Source organism: Scomber scombrus, chromosome 13, assembly GCF_963691925.1.
Source record: "Scomber scombrus chromosome 13, fScoSco1.1, whole genome shotgun sequence".
In the NCBI taxonomy this organism is placed as follows: Eukaryota; Metazoa; Chordata; class Actinopteri; order Scombriformes; family Scombridae; genus Scomber; species Scomber scombrus.
Window position 1 is genome coordinate 13,640,599 of NC_084982.1, and position 22,543 is coordinate 13,663,141.

Sequence of the window (22,543 nt, forward strand, 5' to 3'; positions counted from 1 at the left end):
TGGTTTTATAGACATTTGTGATTCACAGTTTAAATTCCATTGTAGAAGCAAAATGATCATTAAACATAATATACAGTAACAGAAGAGCCAACAACTGCAGTTCCTGTTTTTTAATAAATCTGTCTTTTAAACCATTGGGATTGAAAACAAATTCAAAGTGCTTAGCAACAGTAGATTCAAAGTTTATCCAAAAGTACAGAATAAAAAAGATACGGCCGGTCATATACTGTATACTGTATACTAACAACTGCCATGAAACAACCAAAACCAATGTTGTTTTTGTCCATGTCACCATGTTGTAGTTTCTGACTTTGCTGCTTTTCTGTGGCACTCTCCCACTGAAGACGTAAATCTTCAAAGCAAGTCACAAATAATTAACTTCCTTTTTTTCAAGAGATTAAATGCTTACTTAAAGCAGCTCAACACTATTTTTAGCAAATATTTCTCAAACAGGAGTAAATTGTATATTTTGAGGCGGACTATTTTCAGCCACAGATTAAAAAAATACAGTATTTGACATTTTAGTGAGTATTTCTGGCAGCAGGACAACGTCTGTGTGGTCAGCTCAAAATAAACTACAGTTTCCACATTCATCCTAATAAAGGAACATGCAGACAGTGCTAGTGTAGCTAATCAGGTGTTTTTAATAGTTTATAGACAACATTGGAGGCAGACTGACACAAATGCTGTACCTGACATTAACAACACAGGCAGTACTTGTTTGTAGTCTTTATCCTTTGTTGAGTGTTAGTCTTTTCATTGGATTTGTTGACAATGAGAAAAATATGGAATAGTGAAGGACTTATCCTTTAATTTATTGAATCCCTCTTCCACATTTTCAGTTAGTGATTCAAGTATGTTAATAGTGCTCTTATGATGTTTACAGATTTATAAAGTTGCAGATTTCAAACTCGCTGTCTTTTGTATTTGTAGAATCAGCTGTCAGGAAACTTACTGAGGAAGTTCAAGAACAGCAACGGCTGGCAGAAGCTCTGGGTGGTCTTCACCAACTTCAGCCTGTTTTTCTACAAGTCTCACCAGGTGACAAACATTCACTTTCAAATCCCTGCTTTTTGTCCAGGGAACACACCACAACCTTTTCCCCACATTCATTTCCCTCCTCAATCTGCGCCAGTCAAATTGTTTACACTTCCCTGTGCTTAAAAGCATCTCACATCTGTGCAGAATTTCAAATCTGTCTGCTACATTAGAGGTGGACACACTTTCCCATGCAGTTTTTCATCCTGCCTTTTTACCTTGAGAAAATGTTTGGGGGCTTCTTTGAGCTACAGATACTGTGAGTTTTAAGCTTCTATAGACGCATTCAATTATTTTTCAGTCGCACAAAATACATCATATTATAACACATTACTATTTTCATACTACAAAGAACAACTTATCTAGACACAGCCAATCCACTGTCTATTAAAGGCGCAACAATTCAGATGTGGAAGATTTCAAAAGTGTACAGGTCATTGTAAAAGATCAATATAATGCAAGAGGCATGTTTAAAAAACAAAGGTTTAAGACTAGTGTAGAAAAGCATTGTAGTTCTGTTAGAGGAGAGAATTTAGGGAACAACTGTAAGAGAAACTGAACATTTGTAGTAAGTAAGTAAGCACACTTACGTAATTTAAAAAAAAATGTTTAAAGACAGTAAAAATGTATGATTACTTTGGCATATTTGCATTAATATGCTACTAAGCTGTAGTTTCAGTATACATCTTATTATTTTTTTAAATTTGTATCTCAGTTGTTGATTTATTTGTATATATTTAATCTGATTTCTTATTTCAATTTTGTCTTCAGGACGATTATCCACTTGCCAGCCTCCCTCTGCTGGGTTACTCTGTCACCATCCCATCAGAGTCTGAAAACATCCACAAGGACTATGTCTTTAAACTGCATTTCAAGTCCCATGTCTACTACTTCCGATCGGAGAGTGAATACACTTTTGAAAGGTACGGCACCCCCAGTCGTCCAGATTGACATTTTTAAGATATATTTTTTTGCGTCCTGGATACCAGAGGACTGATTAATTAAATCTTTTCTCTGCCCACAGGTGGATGGAGGTCATCCGCAGTGCAACGGTCCCCACCAGTCGAGCTCGTGTGCTGAACAGCAAAGAGTCCCATCCTCACTGAGTTGGCTCACCTTGTTTCCACATGCCGTCTCCCTTGGGTGGCATCTGCCCTTCCTGTTACCTGGACTCTTTGCTTTTCTGTCTACACATATCTGGGACATTTGTACATGTGTCCATGCACATTTGGTGCTTTTTAATGCTTTAATGGTGACATGTCCGCTGGTTTAGACTGCATCAAAGACTGCATTTTTTGGCATTTTTACTCAACTCTAAAACCTCTTTTTAAGGATGTCATTTTATACTGTTTTCTAATGGTCTGAACCACTTCCTATCTTTCTGGTTTTACATGTTGTCATTGGTTGTTTTTACAACAGGAACATGTTGATAAAAATATTCAGCATTCTTTCGTCAATGGTTAAACTGTCACTGCATTTACTGAAAACGGCTGCTTTGAAAATGTCCTGCAACTTCAGTGCCAAACTGATTTATGTCAATGTGCTGGACTTTTTAATGCTATTTTGTTACATTGGAGACCAGGAGTGTCTCTTATACTGTATACCATGAAATTTAAAATCATGTCAAACAGGCCACCCTTTAAAAGTTAATGCTCTGTCCACATCCGGCCCAGCACAATGTGTTCTTGTCAAAAAAAAAAGTGATGAAAATATAAACTATTTTGTTGTATTATTGACATAACCCTAGGATTGATCAGTAAGTGGCCGGGGTAGATGCCATCAACACTAACGCCATTTCAAGTAAAGTAAATATTCTATTTGCTGATCTTTGTTGTATAAATACATCTAAGTTTTGCTTCTTTTTTAAATTAACTGTATGAGGAAATGTGAGTATGTTCATAATCATTGTATTATGAATGTAAGTGTAATTGAAAGCTTTAAAGATTATGTGTGAAACTAAATAGAAACTTTCAGTTCCAAGCGCCGTTGCCCTCACTGAACTTAGGCTGCTCCCGTATACAGATACCAGATCTTTTTATGGGTCTTAATGAATGGAAATATGCATTTGACAGGGTTTTGCAGTGAAGCATTTGAGATGGAAAACCTCAGTTCTGCTCAGATATGCAGCGTTTTTCCAGACAACAGAGAGCTCTTTGGAAATGAAAGCAATAAAAAAAAAAATTATTCAAACTTACATTTGTGTTGCTTGTGTATTTATTTATTTATTTTTGAGAATGTGATGTTTTAACAGTATCACGTCAAGCTCAGCTTTCCAGTGTGTTTACAGCTGTGACCTATAGATGGCATCATTGATCAAGGCGTCAGTCAGCCACAACCACAGTGCCCTATAACATGTATCAACAATGTACAGTAAAACCAGTAAGCAATGTATAAAGCCTGTTTTCTCCAGAGTGTCCTCTCACCAAAATGGATTCATGTTATTAATTAATTCTCCTACACCTACATTTAGCTCTACATGTCAACAGAAGGTTGATGCCTATCCCTGCATGCACAAACTGGTCAAATATGATATCAGCTTACTGATCTCAAACCTGACTATCCAAAAGGGAGTTTCCAACACCGCCTGTGCGCACACATTTGTATTTTTCAGTCTAGGTGTAGAGAATCTTAGTCACATTAATCCTACATTATTACAAAATGTGAAGAAAATATTAGGATTTTGTTTACAAAGGATAACAATATCAAAATGATATGTGTTAATCAAAGCATATTGACTGTTTTAGTCACATTTAAGTGTTTCAGGCACCATGATAAAGAAATGTGTGTGGTCTGTCATCGGCTTCTTTTGTGGACAAATTTCAGACTTGGGGCCAGTTAACTGACAAAAGTGCTGTCCCCAATTGGGAAAAAGCTGATTTTTGGGGTCAGTCGTTAAGGTTAGGTTCAGCGTAAGTCTCCAGGAAATGAAAGTAAGTCTGTGTAAAAGTGACCACATCTGATATATGTGTGTAGTAGTGGTAGTAGTAGTTAATTGTATCTTATGAATTTAAAAGATCCTTTTACTTTCCTTTTCCATTCATTCATTGGAAGTTTAAGAAAAAGTTTTTCATTTAGTTTTTTCTCTGGTATCAGCTGATTATGACCCGTGAAGTTCAGATATAGTGTTACCTTGTCACAAATTTGAGATTTTTAGAAGTCTTATCTCTTTATTATGTTACATGATATGATACTAACTCACCCTTTCCTCCAGTTATTCTGTTAAAATGTGTTCTACTGTGAGGTAAAAAATGTGTATTCAGATGCCTCAAAGACCCAAGGAGAGACACAAGGCACATGTTCTCTCTGTGTTTCATGGTAATAGCAATATATTGATTCAGTCATTCATACTGAAAGTGCTTGCTGTCCAAAGTCCAGGCCCGGCGGCAGCCAGTCAGGAGTGGGCAGGCCTTTAAGCCGGTGAGGGGCGGAGTGCGCCGATGAGACACAGATTATACACCTCCTGTCTGGCGTTGGACGACCAATGAAACACTCCTCGAGAGGGTACTTTATCATGACAACAATAAATACAACGGAATACGACAGAGCTCCGGAATAATGCGGCACGCTTTGACTTTTCAAAGGCATGAGATCGAGAAGTGGGAGTGAATCAGAAGCCACGCCACAACATGACCCAGCTTCAAACTCGTGGTGCGCAGTAGTGTGGATCGGAAAGACGGATACACCGGTGATGAATTTCCTTTAAACTTTGTTGATGTAACTTGTGGACAGGATCCATTGATGCAAAGTGGTGCGCAACGATGTCTACTCCTGCGCACCCGGAGACCAGGAAATTTACGCGGGGTTTGGGTAAACCTGGCACGGCGGCTGAACTCAGGCAAAGTGTTTCTGAAGTGGTCAGGACGTCCGTGCTTGTTGTAAGTACACACCTTAATACCCCTCCTCCTCCTCCGCCACCTTAATACCCCTCCTCCTTCTTCTTTCCTCCTCCACTTCCATCATCATGTCTTTGTAAACCTCTGTGGAGCAGGCGATAACCTGCTTTACGCATATTTTCAGCAACGAGTCAGCTGACTTTAGATCATCTGGGTGGGAGCACATGTGGGCTTTGAGTTTGGAAAAACTACAGGTCATCTCATGAAGCGAGTGACCCTGACCTGTACATGTGTAAGAGGGAGGATGATTTGTTGTCAATGAATTAGGGTTTACTTGTGGGACATTGAGATAGGTGAAATGAAGTGGTTTATAACATTTTATATGGATCTTGATTGTAAAAAAGCTTGTACAATTATCTCTGTTGCTTGTAGTTCATAGAGTAAATCACACTGCTTTGTGTGCTCTTGGAAACATTCACTTTCAGTCTCACTAGTTAAATTTATTTTAAGTGTCTTCTTTCCTTTAGGGCCTGTAAAGAATCAGTGCCCGATCAAGGTGTTTTGTACCTGGTGTCAGCAATGGCATCAGTTTTCATAGGGATGCACTGTAATGACATAGTACCTCTTCACAAGGGAAAGCAAGTGGCTTCTATTTCATGCCTCTGACACGCCTATAAAGTGTCCAGTGATAGTGACATAATGCTGAAGTCGAAACGTGCTCTTCTTGTGGAACATCTGGGCGACGAGGACCTGCATTTACCCCTCAGTATCACTTTTCCAGGGGCTCGGGAGGGGGAAAGGAGTCAAGCCTTTTGTTGTGTACGAGTGTATGGGTGTTTGGTGTTCCATCTCGATTGTTCCAGCTTTCCTGGAAGAAGTTGCTAGGTAACAGAAACGGACACCGTCCAGGCTCTCTGTCAGGGAAATGGAATCCTGAGTCAGGATCCCAGACATCCAACCACACCTTCATATTATTTATTCATTCTCACTCTGGTGCAATGCCAGAGACGCCAGAGGGAGGAGAGCAGAAGTGGATACAAATATGTATGTTGGGAAATCATCATGCTTAGAAGGACTGAGCTAACATGTAGAAACACTGCACGGGACTTTCTTTCTGTGTTCGGCAGTATCAGCAGTTCATGTGTTGGTCAACATTTTGAGCAGATACAGTGTGTGAGCTGTAGAAGTAAACATATGTATAGAGTTCGCTGGAGCTTCTCAGTGGGACAAGAATGTGGCTGTACACAAGAGCGCTGTCCACACAGCTCGTAATTAATTCCTCCATGAAACATGTAAATACCACAGTAGGAATGGAGGGATCTGTTTCAGGGAATATAAAAGGGAGATTGTCACCCATTCTGATACCCACCATAATGTGGTTTCAACTTGGAACTTGTTTCTGTCCTTTTTTAAAAGCCCAGAAACACATTTAGATTATAACATACTACATAGTACAAGCATGTCACCACTGGTCACACAGCAGTTTCTCTGCTTAGTGAAGTGCACTTATCTACGTCCCCCAACAATTTGTGCATTTTCGCGAAGGCACACACTGACCGGAGCCTCTTTGTTTATTGTTAGAGTGGAGAGCAGAGAGACTTGTAATAGGCCAGAGCCCTCAGCTGAGCCATCTCTATGTTTCTCCACACTTTGGGCATACTGAGAACACTATTAGCTCCATGATTGCTGTCATTAGCTTTGAATTTGTTGTGCTGATGATGCATTTTGAAAACGACACAGGATGCTGCCTTTCCACCTTGGCTTTGCATAGAATTGGAAGAATTGTGGAGGCTCTGCACTCAACAGCATGCACATGTCATTGGTGTATTGGCTGAAGGGTATATAACAAATCAATGGCAGTTGGAAATGTTTAGTTAGTGTATACAGTGTATGATCCAGCTGGGGGGCTGTTGTGTAATTGTAATCAATAGTCCTAACTGCCTGCCACCTAATGGTGATATACTCAGATCCACAATGTTCCTGGTATGTGTTTGACCTGAGGGAGCTGTACACCAGATGGGTGTCATTATATTGGAGCAATGCCATTAGCAGCCCATAGCCAGCACACACACACAACACACACGCAACTGAATCACTGTATAAGTAGAAGGGACAGTGGGACTCTCACGTGTGTTCTGGACAACATGCAGGAGTGCAGGTGGATGACTGCTAACAAACTGCCACTCCATTTAGGAATAACATAATCTATGTTGTTTGGGTCAAAGATAAAACTGAAAAGGTCCCCTGGTTGTTATGTTGTTGGTGATACTACACTTGCAGCTAAGGAGTCAGTCACCTTGACTGTGTGCTGGATAACCATGTGTCAGGATCATGTGGTCAGGCTGAAACATTTCTGGACAGGAAAGCAGTGGTGACCCTGGCAGAAGTTCTTGTCTTTCCTTGTTTCAACTATGCTTGCTGTTTATAGTACAATGGCCTATCTTCATACCTCACTTTGTTCCTCACAGGTTTAAGAGTAAACTAGGGAAGGGAACTTTGTTGCAGCTAAAGAGGTAATATGTTAGTCTGTGGAATAGACTGCCAGGAAATCTTAAAATCATAAGCAGCCTGGGGGTTTTCAAGCTGGCACTTAATGATTGGCTGAGAGGTTATTTACAGTAGGATATTATATCTGATAATAGACTGCCTCTTTATATTTTATTTTATTGGTTTGTTTTGATGTAGCTTATTTATTTTAATTAATATGTACAGACCCAGAGGGCTGTGAAGTAATGTTGATATATGAATGTATTTATCTCTGATGTACAGAGTTTTTAATTAGTTAGTTATTAGCGAGTTGAGTAGGTCCACACATTGTCCAACAAAGCACTGAGGTAGAGATTGATGTTGTTAATACAGTGAACAACTTGCAGAGTGTATCGTTTTATTGTTTTGATTTATGGTTTTATGTCATTCTTGCCTTGTCAGATCAGCCATCTTTCACCCCTCCTCTGCACACCCCCATCCCCAAAGGGACCACAATGGAATAAGTCTATGGGCTTTATTGTGTGATCCTGACTTTTCTTTTTATGTATGCACCCAATGTCATTGCAAAGCTGGTGTTAATCAACAGAGAACGCATGTTGCTGCGTAGCCTTGTCATTTTTATTATGGAACATTAAGATTCACATTTGCAAGCTTGATTGCTTTAACAAGTTACTCTAAGCCTCTTGGGGGTCTTTGTGCATGTGAAAATTATGACTGATGAACAATTGTGCTACTTACCTGTGCGGCTTCTTCTTCCTGCTCTATTTGACTGCTCTACATTTTAGATTGTGTTTGCTCCAGTTAAATATTGCCAGTAATGAGCTCCTGCTGCAATGCGTAGAAGAAGCAGAGGCACTTTCAATGATGTCACCTCCTGCACTGTGGCCTCTACTGGTTTACCTGATAAAAAAGACTGTACTCTGTGTTTATGCTTGCCCTCTTGATTGCATCACACCTGCTGACATTGGATGTTCAGCTTTTTGCAGGCTTTGAACATTTTCCCAAGATGTGGGAGTCCTGGGAATAACTCCAGTGGGTGTGTGCTATGTGAACTTTTCAAATATAGCAAGTGTGTCAGGGACTTTTTTTTAACCTTACATCTTAAGTTCCTCCTTTGATCGTTCACTGGGATTAGGTCATGTTCCGCCATGCCGTGGAGCCGGATTTCTTATTTTCAAGATTAACCTACAACTGAGTTTAGATGAGTGAGTCTAATATTATTTGTAGGTTCCATAATCATATGTCATTTATTGGAAGTCTTTACCAAATCGATACAAAAGAAAGCAAACATTTTGCAGTGTCTTGTGTGTGGAGTGGATGCTGGCTGTCACATATGCTGCAGGACCAAGCCAGTCAGATTACAGGGCTGTCTATGTTCTGTGAGGCCTAAGCAGCTTGACCTCCTCTGTTTTCCTCTGCCTGTCTGTCTCTCTTCCTATAAGGCCTTTCGGTATCAGCACGCAGACTAAAAGGGTGCATAAGCTGTAACCGTAAATCGTACAAGAACAAACCCAGGGAGGTAGAGATGGGAGAGCAGACGAATTCTCTGAACAGATCAATAATACATGAGGCTGCTCTAGTAACTAATGCTTCCACTAAGAGACTCTCTCTGTGTCCCATGCTGTGGATTAAAGGAGCCCCAAACTTTGATACAAAATTACACAATCCCAATCAAACTTTCCACCACCTCAGTGTGTCTGCAGTATGTATAAATCATTCGGCCCTACGCAATCACACAGTTCGGAACAGAAAGTAATAGTCATGATGATGTTACATAACAGCCAGCAGCCCGGCTGGAGTTTTTCACTCTTGTTTGAAAATTCCGCCTAGTTTGTTGATTTGCCTCAAAGATGGATTTTGCTGAATAGCGCGTCATATACAGTATGGTACCATATTGTTAAGAGGTAGTGTCCTTTTGAAAATTACATTGATTTGAGCTTAAACAGCAAGTTGATTAACTGATTTGTCAGTTGACAGAAGATTTTAATATTTGTTTAATCGTTGGTGTTTATCAAGAAAAAATACACACATCAGCTTTAGAAGTTTTAAAATATGACCATTTGCTGCTTTTTCCTTCTTTTTATGAAACATTGAGAAAATATTTGTGTTTTGGGGAAAAAAACTAATCAAAGAGGCCACCTTAGTGGGGCTGCAACCATTATAGTCAATTAACAGAAATATTAATTAGCAACCATTTTGATAAAAAAATAAAGCAAAAATGCCTAACACTTGACGGTTCCAAGTTGTTTAATGTGAAAAATGCTGCTTTTCAATGTGCTACGTTGTAGCAGATTGATTCCCCCTTGGGGTTTTGGATTAAACAAAATATTTGATGGCATCACATTGAACTGGGGGGAATCATAATGAACATTTTTCACAATTTTCTGGGGGTTTATAAAACAGATTAATTGAAAAAAGTAATTGACAGACATTTTTAACAATGAAACTAACCAGTTGCAGCCCTAACATAGAATGTCGTTCAAGTTTAGCACCTGATCCATACATCCCTCCTAGAATAGAGCAGAAGCCCTGTGGGTGCAGTATATTCAGATGACAGGTTACAATTACAATACAAAAACTAATTGGTAATTGGTTTGGCTACAGTCCATGACATGACATGAGAAGATACAGCAAACAAAGCCTACTGCTTTTCCACCTGTCATCTGTTAATATAGTATAATAAGCATTGTATTGTCTCTGAATGTTGTCAAGTGACTGCTCTGAATGTGTAAAAGGTTACTCAATAGGAGTGGAAACATTTAAAGTCCGTAACCTTCAGATATAAGCAGTGATACATGGCTTGTGGAACGAAGGCTTCAAGGAAAATTGAGGCATAAAACACACCCATCAAACTCACTATAAAATTTGTCTGCTTGGGTTTGGGCATGGCTCTTGGCAGTTGTGGTTATAATCTAAACCAGATTTGCCACTCCGGGCTCTTGAGTGGGAGGCTTGAGAATTCCTAAACTGAGTACATAAATGTTGAGATTTTATAGAGCACTTAGTGGAAAACTCAAAGGGTTTCCTCCATTCAGCCCTTACTGACCCTGGTTAGTCTACAGCCAGTGGCCAGACAGACAGATTGTGTTCCAGTGCAAATGAAAACTGATTAAATTTCACAGACTTAAATTGCACTTGGTTTATCTCTTTAGGACAGCCTCATTGGGCCAGAATGTATTGTAACCACATGTAAAAATAATTGTTAAATATATGACCTTTAAGCCAAAACAGAAGATTTGGTTTGTGGTCACATGATGAAATTATTTAACAATTTCCTGGCTCAACGTGGGAAATAAAGAAATATTTAACAGATTTTACCCGTTAGAAATCTGTGTGCCCTGTAATCTGCATTTCATTGATTTTTGATGCAGTGGCAGCGCACAGACATCTGTGTACCAATTTAATGAAAGTTACATAATTGTATAATTTTAGATTTCTATTTCCATTCCAGTGTAGATGAACGTCAGACTTGTTGACATTTTATTTTTTTCTTCTCAGAATAGCAGAGCTCTTTGCCACCACGAGTCTCCAAAATCTTTTCAATCCTGCCTGAACAGGAAGTGCCCATGACTTCCTGTCTTCCATTTTCTTGTGGGAGAGCAGGGGCCTGTCTTTTCCTAGATAGTGCAGGTTTCCTGCAGCTTTATTTGGGCTGAACAGATGTTTTGGGCAGGGCTCACTTTTAAAAGAGTCCTGCCTGATAGAGCAGGACTGTTTTGGAGAAGAGCGGAGGTTACCATAACAGAGAGAGCCTGCTTAAGAGCCTGGCCAGTGAGTGTTTTCCTGTTAGCAAGTGCATGCCACCGCTCTGGGACTTGCTTTACACTCACCATCTAAGAATATACACATTCCCCTAATACAACAGGACTATGCCTCTTTATAGCTTCCTTCAGTATTTATGATTCATTAGGCAATTATGGAAGTGTTTCTTTTTATATATATGTATTTAGTTTTTTTGGTGGGGGGGCTTTTTTGCCTTTATTATCTTAGTAGGTGGCAGAGAGGCCAACAGGAAACAGGGAGATGACCAGCAGCATAGGTCCTTGCCGAAATTGAACCAGGGACGCTGCCTTTATGTGGCATGCGCTATAACCACTTGGCTACCAAGGTGCTCTGATGAAAGTGTTTCTACCCTACCGTTCCTTTTTTAATATTCAGAATCAATATGAATCAAACGTCTTCTTACATCTCACTGTTGAGGCCTACATCCTGCTATGAAGCCATGATTGATGGACATTATCATTAGTAGTAATAATCAAGTGGAGTACTGCTCTGGCTCCATCTAGGCCATTAAGGTTGCTATTTTTGAGTCTAGGGTACACACCTAAGTACAGCTGTGGAAGACTTGCTGATTCACAATCTCTTCTGCCTTCTCTTCCCCCTGCAGTTGGTACTGTATGTTGTTAATCCAGTTTGCATTCCTCTGTAATCTGATAAACAACGCTGTCATCATCATCCAATCTAATAAGGAAGTACATTTGAACGAATGGAATAAAGATTGCAGTTTACATGTCAAACAAATGTAAAAACATCCTTTGTACCTTATGCAGAATGTAAAATGCATAATAGAATAAGCTTTTGTTTGCCATAAAATCTCAAATGGACATTTATGGTCTACAGAGAATGAATCCGACTGACTTTAGTGATCCCATCACTTTTCCCCTTGCACCACCCTTAGGTTCACATTTGCGGTTTTGACTGAAATGCCCCAACAACTATTAGATGGATTGCCATAAAAGTTTGTACAGACATTCATTTCCTCTAACTTTTCATCTAGTGTCATCATCAGGTCAAAATTCCAGTTTGATCAGTTCATGACAAATACCTGGAAAAACTAGTGGCTTCCCATCAGCCTCAGCTGTACACTGTGTAGTGCCAATTAGAAAATGTTAGCATGCTAACACACTAAACTAAGATGGTGAACATGGTAACATGAATTGTAAACATTATTGTCGTGAGTATTTAAGCATGCTGACGCTGAGAATGTTGCTCAAAGTGTGTGGGCTCTTATGCGGGATTGAAATGTCCAGACTTGCCACGTGCCAAAGGCCTGTCCATATCTACCATCGATCGAGTCTCTAAGGAGCCTCAAGTGGACTTCCTGCGGGCTACCAGAGAGTACACTTGGGGTGTAGGCTTTTATTACTTTTGATGACTTTTTTTGTTTTTTTTTGTTTACAGTTTTGTTGTATAAGTTTATTGATTGAGTGAAGTTTGTTCATACACAGAATATCCATCGGCCTGTAGCCTTAATGATGTGGGTTTGTTTATAAAGTCTGCTAAACTAGAGGGGCAAAGGTCAGTTTGAAATAAGTTACAAGATCAGGAAGCTCAATTAATCTACATATCCACAAGGGCCCAGTCTACAAGTCCAGAGGGAAGGTATTCAGCTGTCATCTTGACTAAACTGTATTGTGGTTGATACAGATCTAAACATATAACAAATCTAAACAGTCATTCTGCAGTCTGCATAGAAAATGTCTTCTTCTGAGAGCACTTCAGACAAAGTTTATTCTTCATGACATTTGCCATGTTTTTGTATAGCCTCCCCTACATCAGACCCCTGCAAGGGAGTACAGGCCTGCATGGCAGAAAGTCTAGCCTCAAGCTGCTTCAAAGAGTAATATGAATGACACCATTACAAACAAGTTTTTACATGGCTCAGCCCACAAGCAAATGAATGAGAGGAATATATCAAGTGTAGGTGGATACTACTCTGCCTGCCATCCCTGATTCATTAGTTTTGCAAGAGGGCATTCAGAGTATTAGCCAAGAGGTGAAAATGGTCAAGCCTAAAGCTCCCAATGTGAATCATTGTACTGCACACATGCAATGGCCTGCAGATTAAGCTCATCGGATTAAGCCCTAAAAAGCACCATAACACTCTTTACTGAAAACCGAACAGCACGTCCATGTTGGCTGATGGAGAAATGTCTAGAAAGAGAAGACTAATGACTAACACATTTCCTTTTAAGGCCTTGTGTGTTTTTCTGTAAAGTGTATTTACTCTTAGCTTCCTTGATTTTTCTATAAAAAAATGTTTTCCCTTCCATCCTTCACTGTAACTGACCATTAACTTGTAATTGTGGGAATGCGGCTGTTACCGTGACAGCAGTGATTGGAGGGTACACTGTAGGGTAACACTCCTAACCTTGTCATTATTTTTTCTACCAGATAGATAGCATTTTCTCCATTTTTGAATCACTGCCAATTACAGGATTTGCCATCTCTTCAGAGTAGAGGTTCATTCTTTCACTTGAAGAGGATGGAGCTGACCTACTGTAATTGTTTGATTTGTGATATAAGCTTTTAACCTTGATAACTAATAAACTTGGGTTGGTTTTAGATTTAGCCAATTTGGCTTGTTTATTTTATTACATATGATGTATAGACCCCTCTTCCTCTCTTAATGATCGATTTCACAGCAACCCAATCACCCATCATATCAATATCAGCATGCCTCTGATTATGGGAGAACACGTCCTTCTGTTCTTCCCAAGCAAAGAAAAATAGCTGGAAACAATGACACGTTTTTAAAATAATGGGTGGCATTTGATAAAACTCTTTTTTTAAATCATACACTGCCAGGGGTTTAGTGTCAAGCTAACAGACCCTTCTGAGGTTAATCTGATTTGAACACCTTATCTGTCCCTGTGGCTGCTCTTGATTTGCCTCGCTGTGGTCACTGACCTTCCATTCACACTCGCCACACAGATCACACCAGGATCAGCATGCTGTCGGATGTGGTGTGACAGAGGGATGGATTAGAACACAGTTGGCCGATGCAGAAGCTAGTTTCTTTTTATTGAGATGTAGAGTCCCAGGCTTATGAAAAGTCTTTAAATGGAGAGTACTGATTTATCTTAACATTTTCAATTCAAGTATCACTTATGGCAGAGGACAGGCATATGTCAGATGTGTTTTTCAAAGGTGTGGAAAGTATTAATTTATTCTGCATGGAAGATTGAGGGCTGCTGTGGAGTGTTTGGGGAAATACTTAACATTCCCATCTGACTGCTATCAGACTGCAAAGATGAAAGTGCAAGTTACTACTGATGTCCTTATCATTCATCTGGGATTTCCCTGAATGTTAAGGGCCTTTTTATGCGCTTGTTTGAATTCACCCGAGGCACCAAAGCAAAGGCGAGTACTGTAAATGCATCATGATTTAAGTAAACAGATAAAAGTCACCATTTCCTCCTGAAGTTAAACCTTCCCTTTGATATTTCTCTCTTCCCCGCAGTGCATGCTGTTCGTTTCATTAAAACAGTTTAAAATCCCTGCAGTCCTACACACAGGTTCTTATGGTTTCATGCAGTGTGCAGTGTGTGAATGGGACCTGCCACAGCCAGAGGGGATCAATTCCAATGACTTTTCACCAGCCCGGCTGCGTAGTTTGCATTCCTCACTCTGACACTGAAGGCCAGTGCAGGAAGGAGGAGGAGGGGCACAGCCTACAGGGGGCGGGGACAAGGGCAGGGTAGTTTTGAGGCATCTCACCTTTGGATTTTGATGTAAACTTGGCTTTGGAAATGACAGGTGTAAAACACGCTTCTTCAGTCCTAGCAGAGATTGTGAAAATGTGCTTATTTACCTTTATAAATATAATATCTGCAACACTTTGCACTTAAAATACAAACAAGGAATTTTGATGAATTGCTGCCCATTCAAGACGAATTTACATGAAACACTGAGTTCTTTTTTTTTTTTCTGTGAAAGCTGACACACGCTCATTGTGCACTCTCTACCCACAGTAAACAAATGTATTCTGTTCATATGATTTGGGGCCTTCATTTATAAAAAAAACCCTTCATCTGCTGTTATATTAGCTGACATTCAGAAAAATGATATGGAGGAAAACCAAAAGTGTTATGCAGCAGTGGCCCTGGTAATCAGTGTTTGGTTTTTCTGTCAAAGCCTGTGCATACAGTAGAGACAGAGCTCTCCTTGAGGCTTTGTTTTTGTTTGCTCCCTATTTATTTTTCAGCGACTTAGCATTAGCAGGCAGGATTGTACCCAGTGTGCACTCTGCTGATGTGGTGTCCCCTTGCTGGAATGGATAAATAATGTTATCTCTAATTCAGGATTCAAGACTTTATTTGCCATTTGCTCAGATAGGGGCATATATGGACATTGAAATTCTTGTGCAAATCCCTCAGTCAAATAATCAAAAATGCAATAAAATATACACATAATAAATAAAACAGATACATACATTAAAACAGGTAATGAAAGATATATAGTAAAAATATTAAGTATAAAGTGAGTGCGTAGTGTGTGGGGGGAGTTTCAGAGTTGTTGTTGAAGCGCTTCCTGTTTGTTCTCATGCTCCTCGATCGGTGGTATCTTGGCTGGTGTCTGGAGTTTCTCTGCCGAAAAACAGAGTGTCCAGGATGATGTGGGTCTCTGAGAGCAGTGGGTGAACAGAGTGCCCATGGAGGGGAGCTGTGTTCCTATGATCATCTATGTGGTTTTAATAGTCCTCCGGAGAGCCTTTCCTCTCCTTTAGTGTGATGTTTCCACACAGTTATAACCTCTGGTGAGGATGTTCCCCTGTAGGCCTGGATAAGAGGCTAATGGCTCAGGCCGGCTTTCTTGAGTGACTTTCTTGAGGCATTTTGCTATCCAGCTCAGGTTGTTGGTGATGTGCAGGTTCAGAAACGTGAAGCTGTTGACCTGTTCCACCTTGTTACATTTTGTCCACAGAGGTTGCAGATGGAGAGCTTTCTTCTGGAAATCCAGGATTAGCTCCTTGGTCTCGAGGACAAGATTGTTTTCCTGCCTATAGGGGAGTCTCTTGTCCACCAGCTGCCTGTAGTATTGTTTCACTCGATAAGTACTAGGATGGTTGTGTCATTTGCAAATTTGAAAATATCGTTAAGTGTATGGGTGGGCAGGCAGTAATGAGTGTAGAGGGAAAAGCCCCAAATCTGCAAGCCTTGCTACAAACTTTGTGGGGAGACAGTGTTAAGAGCTGAACTATAGTCCAGAAAGAGTATGTGGGCGTAGGTGCTGGGGTTGTCCATGTGTTAAAGGGCTGAGTAGTCTTGGTATACAAGACATTGGAGATCTCCGCCTAATGCAGTCTGGGGATTTCTAAATGCACGGTAGTTGGCAAGAATGGCTGCTAACAAAATTACACCCCTCACACTTTGTCAAAGACAATACGAAGGGCCGCCCTAAAGACTTTGAACTGGGGCTGCAATGCAGTTGTTTTTTTTAACTCTCTAATTGTTTCCACCCAGTTTTAACAACGAAACTTGGGAGATTGTCCTTAGTCTTTATGAGTGAAGCTTTTACATTCTGACCTGTGAGTCTAAGGGCTGAGTGGAGAGCAAGAGCCACAGCATCATCCACCAACCTGTGTTCCCGGTAAGCAAGCTGAAGAGAATTGGCGGTCACAGGTATGAGTCCCTGAATCTCAGCCCTGGTTTCTCTAGGGACTTCATGATGACTAATGTGAGCACCACCAAATAAAAGTCGTTCAAAGCCAAGTTGTGTTCACTGAGTTTAACTCGGACATCTTTTATTAAACCATGGTTTCTAATTAGGAAAAACCTGGATAGTCCTGAGGGCCACCCACATGGATGTATATGGGCTAACAGTCTGGGTTTATTCATGGATATTGTCTATGGCCTCCGAAAACACCTGTGTCAGTTGTCTCAAAGCAGTCTTGCAGTTGCTTTGTCTGACTAGTTTTGCACAGTGTTTGCCATGACCGGTTCAGCTTTAAGCTCTTGGTATGTAAAGGCTGCAGCTAGATGGCAATGTGGTCAGATTCACCAAAGACTTAGGGACTGCAGTGTGTGTCTTCTTGATATTACCGTGGCATTCGTCTAGTGTTATTTCCTCTGGTAAGAATAGGGATATTTTGGTCATATTTTGTTAAAATTGGCTTAAGTTTGCAATAACTAATACACCATAATTTATGGAAGACAAGCAGTATGGCCATGTGCCTGAAGGCCTGCTCTCAATCACACTTTGTGATGAAGGAGGACAAAGTGATCCTGCAGCCTGGACAGTGCATTGTTGACACCTGGCGTCACAACGCCAGGCGTTACTTTGTATAATGTGCATGCATGGTGAACAGTGTTATAAACATGCAGAGTCACATCCCTGTTCTTCAGCGGCGAGCAGACAAACAGCTCATATCCCTGACTTGACTTAATCTCCTATTAGTGTCTCCACTCAGTCTTTCAGGGCTCAGGATACCATCCCCCTCTCACGGAGCAGTGTGTTTAATTTACTGCACCCATCTGATCAGCCAGGAAAACTTCTGTTTTTCTCCTAAAATATGACAGAACTGTTTGTGTTTGTCAGAAAGTTTCTTATTTGAATTTTTTTTTTAACATATTCTTTCCTAAGTAATTAAACCTTATTTGACTAACAAATTTCTTGCACTAATTTGAAGATGGATTTATAGGTTCTGATTTGATTTTTATGGTGCAGCTATCATGCATTTTTCTGTTTCTTGACTAGTATTTTCATGAGTGACTCACTTGATACCCACAAATATGTCAAATCCACTTTAGTCGCCATAGCAGCCACACTGCTCATTATGGTATTAACCTGATCCGTGAGGCAGGTTAAATCTTACAAAATGCCAACAACAGAGACCAGATCAGCAGCAAATAATGAGATTTTTTTGTCATGAGAGAGTTGCACTGTGAGCTCTGCTGTGCTGTGTATGTTACTGCCTGAGGGACTGAGGGGGCTCTGCTGCTCCTAACGTTAAAGATTCAAGAAACAGACAAGCCAAGAGAGAAAAATATGCAGTTCAATATTGACTGTTCCAGTCAGGCCATTCATTCTAAAACGGGGATATATCCCATAACATGTGTTTCCTCTTTCAGGAAGGGCGGTAGCCTCTGAAAAGTGTTGCCGGGGCACCGCTTGGTTTTCTCAGGCAGCACCAACAAACTGCAACTACAACAGGGAAGAAAGCGATGTGCCACTGCTGGACTTTCTAAACCATTTGAAACAAGCAAAAGTGACCACATAAGAAAGATTCCCTCAGATGTATTCATTTTACTGGATGCATTTCTGTATTATGAACAATTGAAATTCCCTAATTTATGTATGCAAATAAAGGTATTTTCAGGTACAATAAAGACAAAATTATTAGTAGGCCTATACATTTGGATAAGATATATGATATATGCAATTCTTTATTGGTATTTTGGTGATAATGATTTATTAGGAAGTTAATTTGAGCAACTTCTATCTGTTTCAAAGTCTGTTTTTGGCTTATCCAACAAAGTAAATACCAATCACACTGATCCAAAAGTCATAAAAATGAAATATTGCTGTAATGCATCATTATTTTACAGCAATGACTGCAATGGTCCAATACATCCAGAAAAAAATTAAAAGGAAAGATATTAGTGTATAGAGGGGATGGCAACATTTTAGACTTGTATACATCTACATCCAAGATGAATTCAATTTGAATACAAAAATGTTTACTGTATCACCATAGTGCAGTCGCTACCATAGATGACAGCTCCTTGTAACAGCTGTTTGTGAATGCTTCCACCTCCTTGGGGAGTTTTTTGGTGCTCTGTTACAGTTAAATCCACTTGCAGGCAGTGCAGGTGCACAGACATGCACTCATCTCCTCCTCCATCCTTTTGTTTCCCTTGATTGCCAGCAGTGCTCATTGAACCAGGTTCAAGAGGATTTCCAGTGATTACAAACAAAGAGCCAGCTGAGATTAGCTGAGATTAGTTGATCCTTTAAGGTTACCAAATTCCCACCTCCCCCCTCATGATCTGTACCCCAGTTCCCTGCCACACAGCGTCTTCAAGTTGCTACCATAACAGGGAAACAACGTCTGGATTGCCTTGAATTTGCATGCATTAAAGAGTATACTATCTTTTTTATATTTCTCTCTGCTCAAAATACCTTAGCACTCTGCTGCAGTATAATGTGCTCTTCTTTGCCTCATCCTGTTTGTCTTTGGTTCCACTTTCACATTAAATCCTGCCCCATGCTGTTTTCAGTTTAAAGGCTGAAGAGCTTAATCTGCTCTCTCACTACATCTCAGACTTGAACTTTCCTCTCACAGTGCTCCAAGTTACATGACAATAACTTCCTGCCATTCTTCTTCGCTTCCCTCACCTGACACCTGCTACACTCTACTGTATATACAGCAGTTAGATTAACAGTATCATGATTCTGTGTGGAAAGAACCTCTTTGTTGAAAGTAAGGGAGCTACTTTCAGTCTGCTCAGTCTATCTAGCTTTCATTGAGGGCTGTTTATTTACCAGTAAGGCCTAGTTTGTACCACCTGCTGGACAACAAGATTTTTTTCTAAGGGTGTTTGAGGGTATTACCCATTAGGTGCTCCAAACCGAAAGCCTTTGGCTTAATGGTTAACTGCTCATTGCTTCTACTTTCTATTAGGACAGCATACTTAATAATTGATCAAGCTGTTAATAACTGATGAGGACTTTGTTATGCAGTTTATATGTCAGCTGACTTCTGCAAATGAATGGACTGAGCATCTATTTCTGTACAGTCTACATTTGTATTTCAAATGAACTTTATTTGTTTATTTGTGAGTCACAACATTCTGTGAATCAATATTAATAAATACTGTTTAATATTTCACTCATAGTAAATTAGTTATTAATTAAGTAGTCATTAATTTTGTTTTTGTTTTTACAATTAAATTATGTCAGTTTGACTAAATAGTTAGTAGTTTCAGTACCACACAGTCTTAACTATGCAAGAAAATAAAAAACTAAACTTTGAGTTCTGTAAGTCAGCTTTAGTTCCAGCCTTTAAAACAGTGGTGAAGCTGCAGTAGTGACTAATAGAGTGTAGCTGTTTCGCCCTGCGATGGTCTCATGTCAGGCTAGTGTGGACTTGTTTAAGGATCTCTCCGCTATCATGCTTCCATGCTGCATGTCAGAGCCTGACCCTGATGACAACACTCCCTCCACAGTCTCCTTCACACCTGGGCACTGGCCACTCTCCCTTGCTACAGTTATTTATACCAAATCATAGTCACCACAATAAGCGATGACGGCTTGTCATAGAGGTGACATTTTTACCTCTTTCTAAACATTAAACTTGGATTTTTGTGGGGTGTCTGCCTTGTACTGAATAAACTTAAATAAAATATATCAATTGTAGTCATCACCCTATGTATCACAGTGTTATCACAAAGTCAATATTGCCCTTGGCAGCCAGTACTGCCTCTGTTTGGAATTTCAATTAGTTTTAGGAGCTACGAAAATACTCTCTCTTCCTTGTCAAGTTTACATACTGTCACTTCTTCTTCCAGCGAAGTGAGTGTCGGGAATTAATGTTTTCACACTGAGCTGCGGGAAATAACATTTGACAAACAATGGCTGAATTATACCAATAATCTGTGTGAGTACAGGGAGGAAAGTGTTGCCTGCTGTGTCTAAAGAGTATAATATCATATACAGTGGCAGCAAAGTCACTGAAGAAAGAACCATCACTCTGTGTATCTTCTGTGACTGAGAATTTTGTCACGATACATAAATAACCCATAGTCATGCAATAATTCTGTTATAATTCAGTGATAAAGCTTGTAATAATGGCTTCAAATGTGGTAAAAGATTATGTTTTTTATGTGTAGTATAATCCTGTGCCTGTAGGTGGCAGTAACAACATTCATACACTGATTTTTTTCTGCCTTTTACCTCATCAGGGACCTTCTCAATACTGTGTGAGTGTTTGTGTGTGAGTGTTTGTGTGTATGCATGTAGCTAAACAGTTTTTAAATGGCTACTTTTTACCAAAAGTGTGATAATAAATTAGGTGAGATATATCATTGTTTTTTGTTTGGTCTTAAATGCTCCCCTGTTTTTGTTTACTTGTGTGCTGTGCAACAATTCACCCTTCACTTTAGTGAGGGAGACAAAAAGTCGATGCAGCCGCATTTTAGAGGTAATTTGAAATATACAGTGCGGTCAAGTTTTGTGAAGCATTGATAGCTTGAGTAAGCATATTTTTTTTAGGTTTTTTTCAATGACATTACTTTGTGTTGTGTCCAGTGAAGCCAAAACACAGTTGGCAGGGCTGAGAGTGTGACTGCAGGCCCTCTGGGCTTGGCACCGCTTCAGACCATCTCTGCTGGTTCTGTAGAAGATGCTGTGGAAAGGCACTGCTTGATTAGTAGCATCTATTAATTTTCAACTGACATGAAACCTCACTGCAGACCCAACACAGATACAGTGCCCAGCTCCTGTGTGTGTCTGTGTACATACTCTTAATTTGTGCCTGTGTCTTTGCGCAGCATATACTTATTGTGCGCCTGGTGGCCCCACTACAAAGTAAAGGAAGCGGTACCCCTCAGGAAAATGGGTCATTTTCTTCTCCTGGGATAAATAAACCATCCCAAAATACCAAGTTAAAGGAAGAGGATGTGGCCCCTGTTGTATTTGTTTTGTACCATTTTAAGATGGAAAGGATAACCTGGTTGTCAGCTCCAGGTTAAACAGAGATGCATGCTGTAGTCGGTCTGTTGTGTCAGGAGTATTTTTGAGGTTGTAATGTAAACTCTGCATCTAAAAGGTGAAGCATTTGACTTAATGAAATTCCAGACCTATCTTTGTGGCCCACCCACGTGTGTAACTGTAGCACCATGCATGCATAACTTTTCTCTCAAACAAAAACCCTTGACAAACTGGAACGTTTTTCACCAGGAAGCAGCACACACTTTCAAAAACCTTTCGAGGGTTAATAGCGCTCCTGGCTTTGTGCCGCTTCAATAAAACTTCTTCCATCGGTGGTGTTGAACTTTGGCGGAGGTTATCATTACTGTGACAAAATACCCACAAAACTCTCCAGCGTTCAGGAGTTTTGATTGAGTTTTAAGGACAGTGGGCAGAGAGAGGCGTCTTTGTTATGACAGGGTTTACACACACACACATCAGCAGGAAACAGCCACTTCCTTTTTTGAGTCCCTGGAGACTTCTAGTTGGGAGCCAGCCTGTGTTATCGGTTCTGTCCTGAGCTGGATATGTGGTTGATGTCACTGTGGTCCAACCACTTTGTGGCCTCAGTCAGGACAAACACACACAGACAAAACACACACACATGTCTCCATGCAGAGCCCCACAACAGACCCTGGGCATGGAAACACAGCTAGCTGAGGACTTGACCTTCATCCTAAAGAGACTCTTCAGATGAGATGCCAGCTCCTCAT

At 40.2% G+C, this 22,543-nt stretch overlaps 2 protein-coding genes across 2 annotated transcripts in view; both read left to right on the forward strand.

The window, feature by feature from the left end:
* Positions 1-2,216, forward strand: part of LOC133992601 (FERM, ARHGEF and pleckstrin domain-containing protein 1-like) — a 50,196-nt gene extending 47,980 nt beyond the window's left edge. The window contains exons 29-31 of the mRNA XM_062431286.1: positions 934-1,041; positions 1,810-1,961; positions 2,063-2,216. Coding sequence (XP_062287270.1) covers positions 934-1,041; positions 1,810-1,961; positions 2,063-2,144 — 342 coding nt within the window. The 3' untranslated portion in view covers positions 2,145-2,216. The remainder of the gene's footprint in view (positions 1-933; positions 1,042-1,809; positions 1,962-2,062) is intronic.
* Positions 2,217-4,663: 2,447 nt separating this feature from the next.
* Positions 4,664-22,543, forward strand: part of LOC133992529 (dedicator of cytokinesis protein 9-like) — a 79,807-nt gene continuing 61,927 nt past the window's right edge. The window contains exon 1 of the mRNA XM_062431175.1: positions 4,664-4,913. Coding sequence (XP_062287159.1) covers positions 4,797-4,913 — 117 coding nt within the window. The 5' untranslated portion in view covers positions 4,664-4,796. The remainder of the gene's footprint in view (positions 4,914-22,543) is intronic.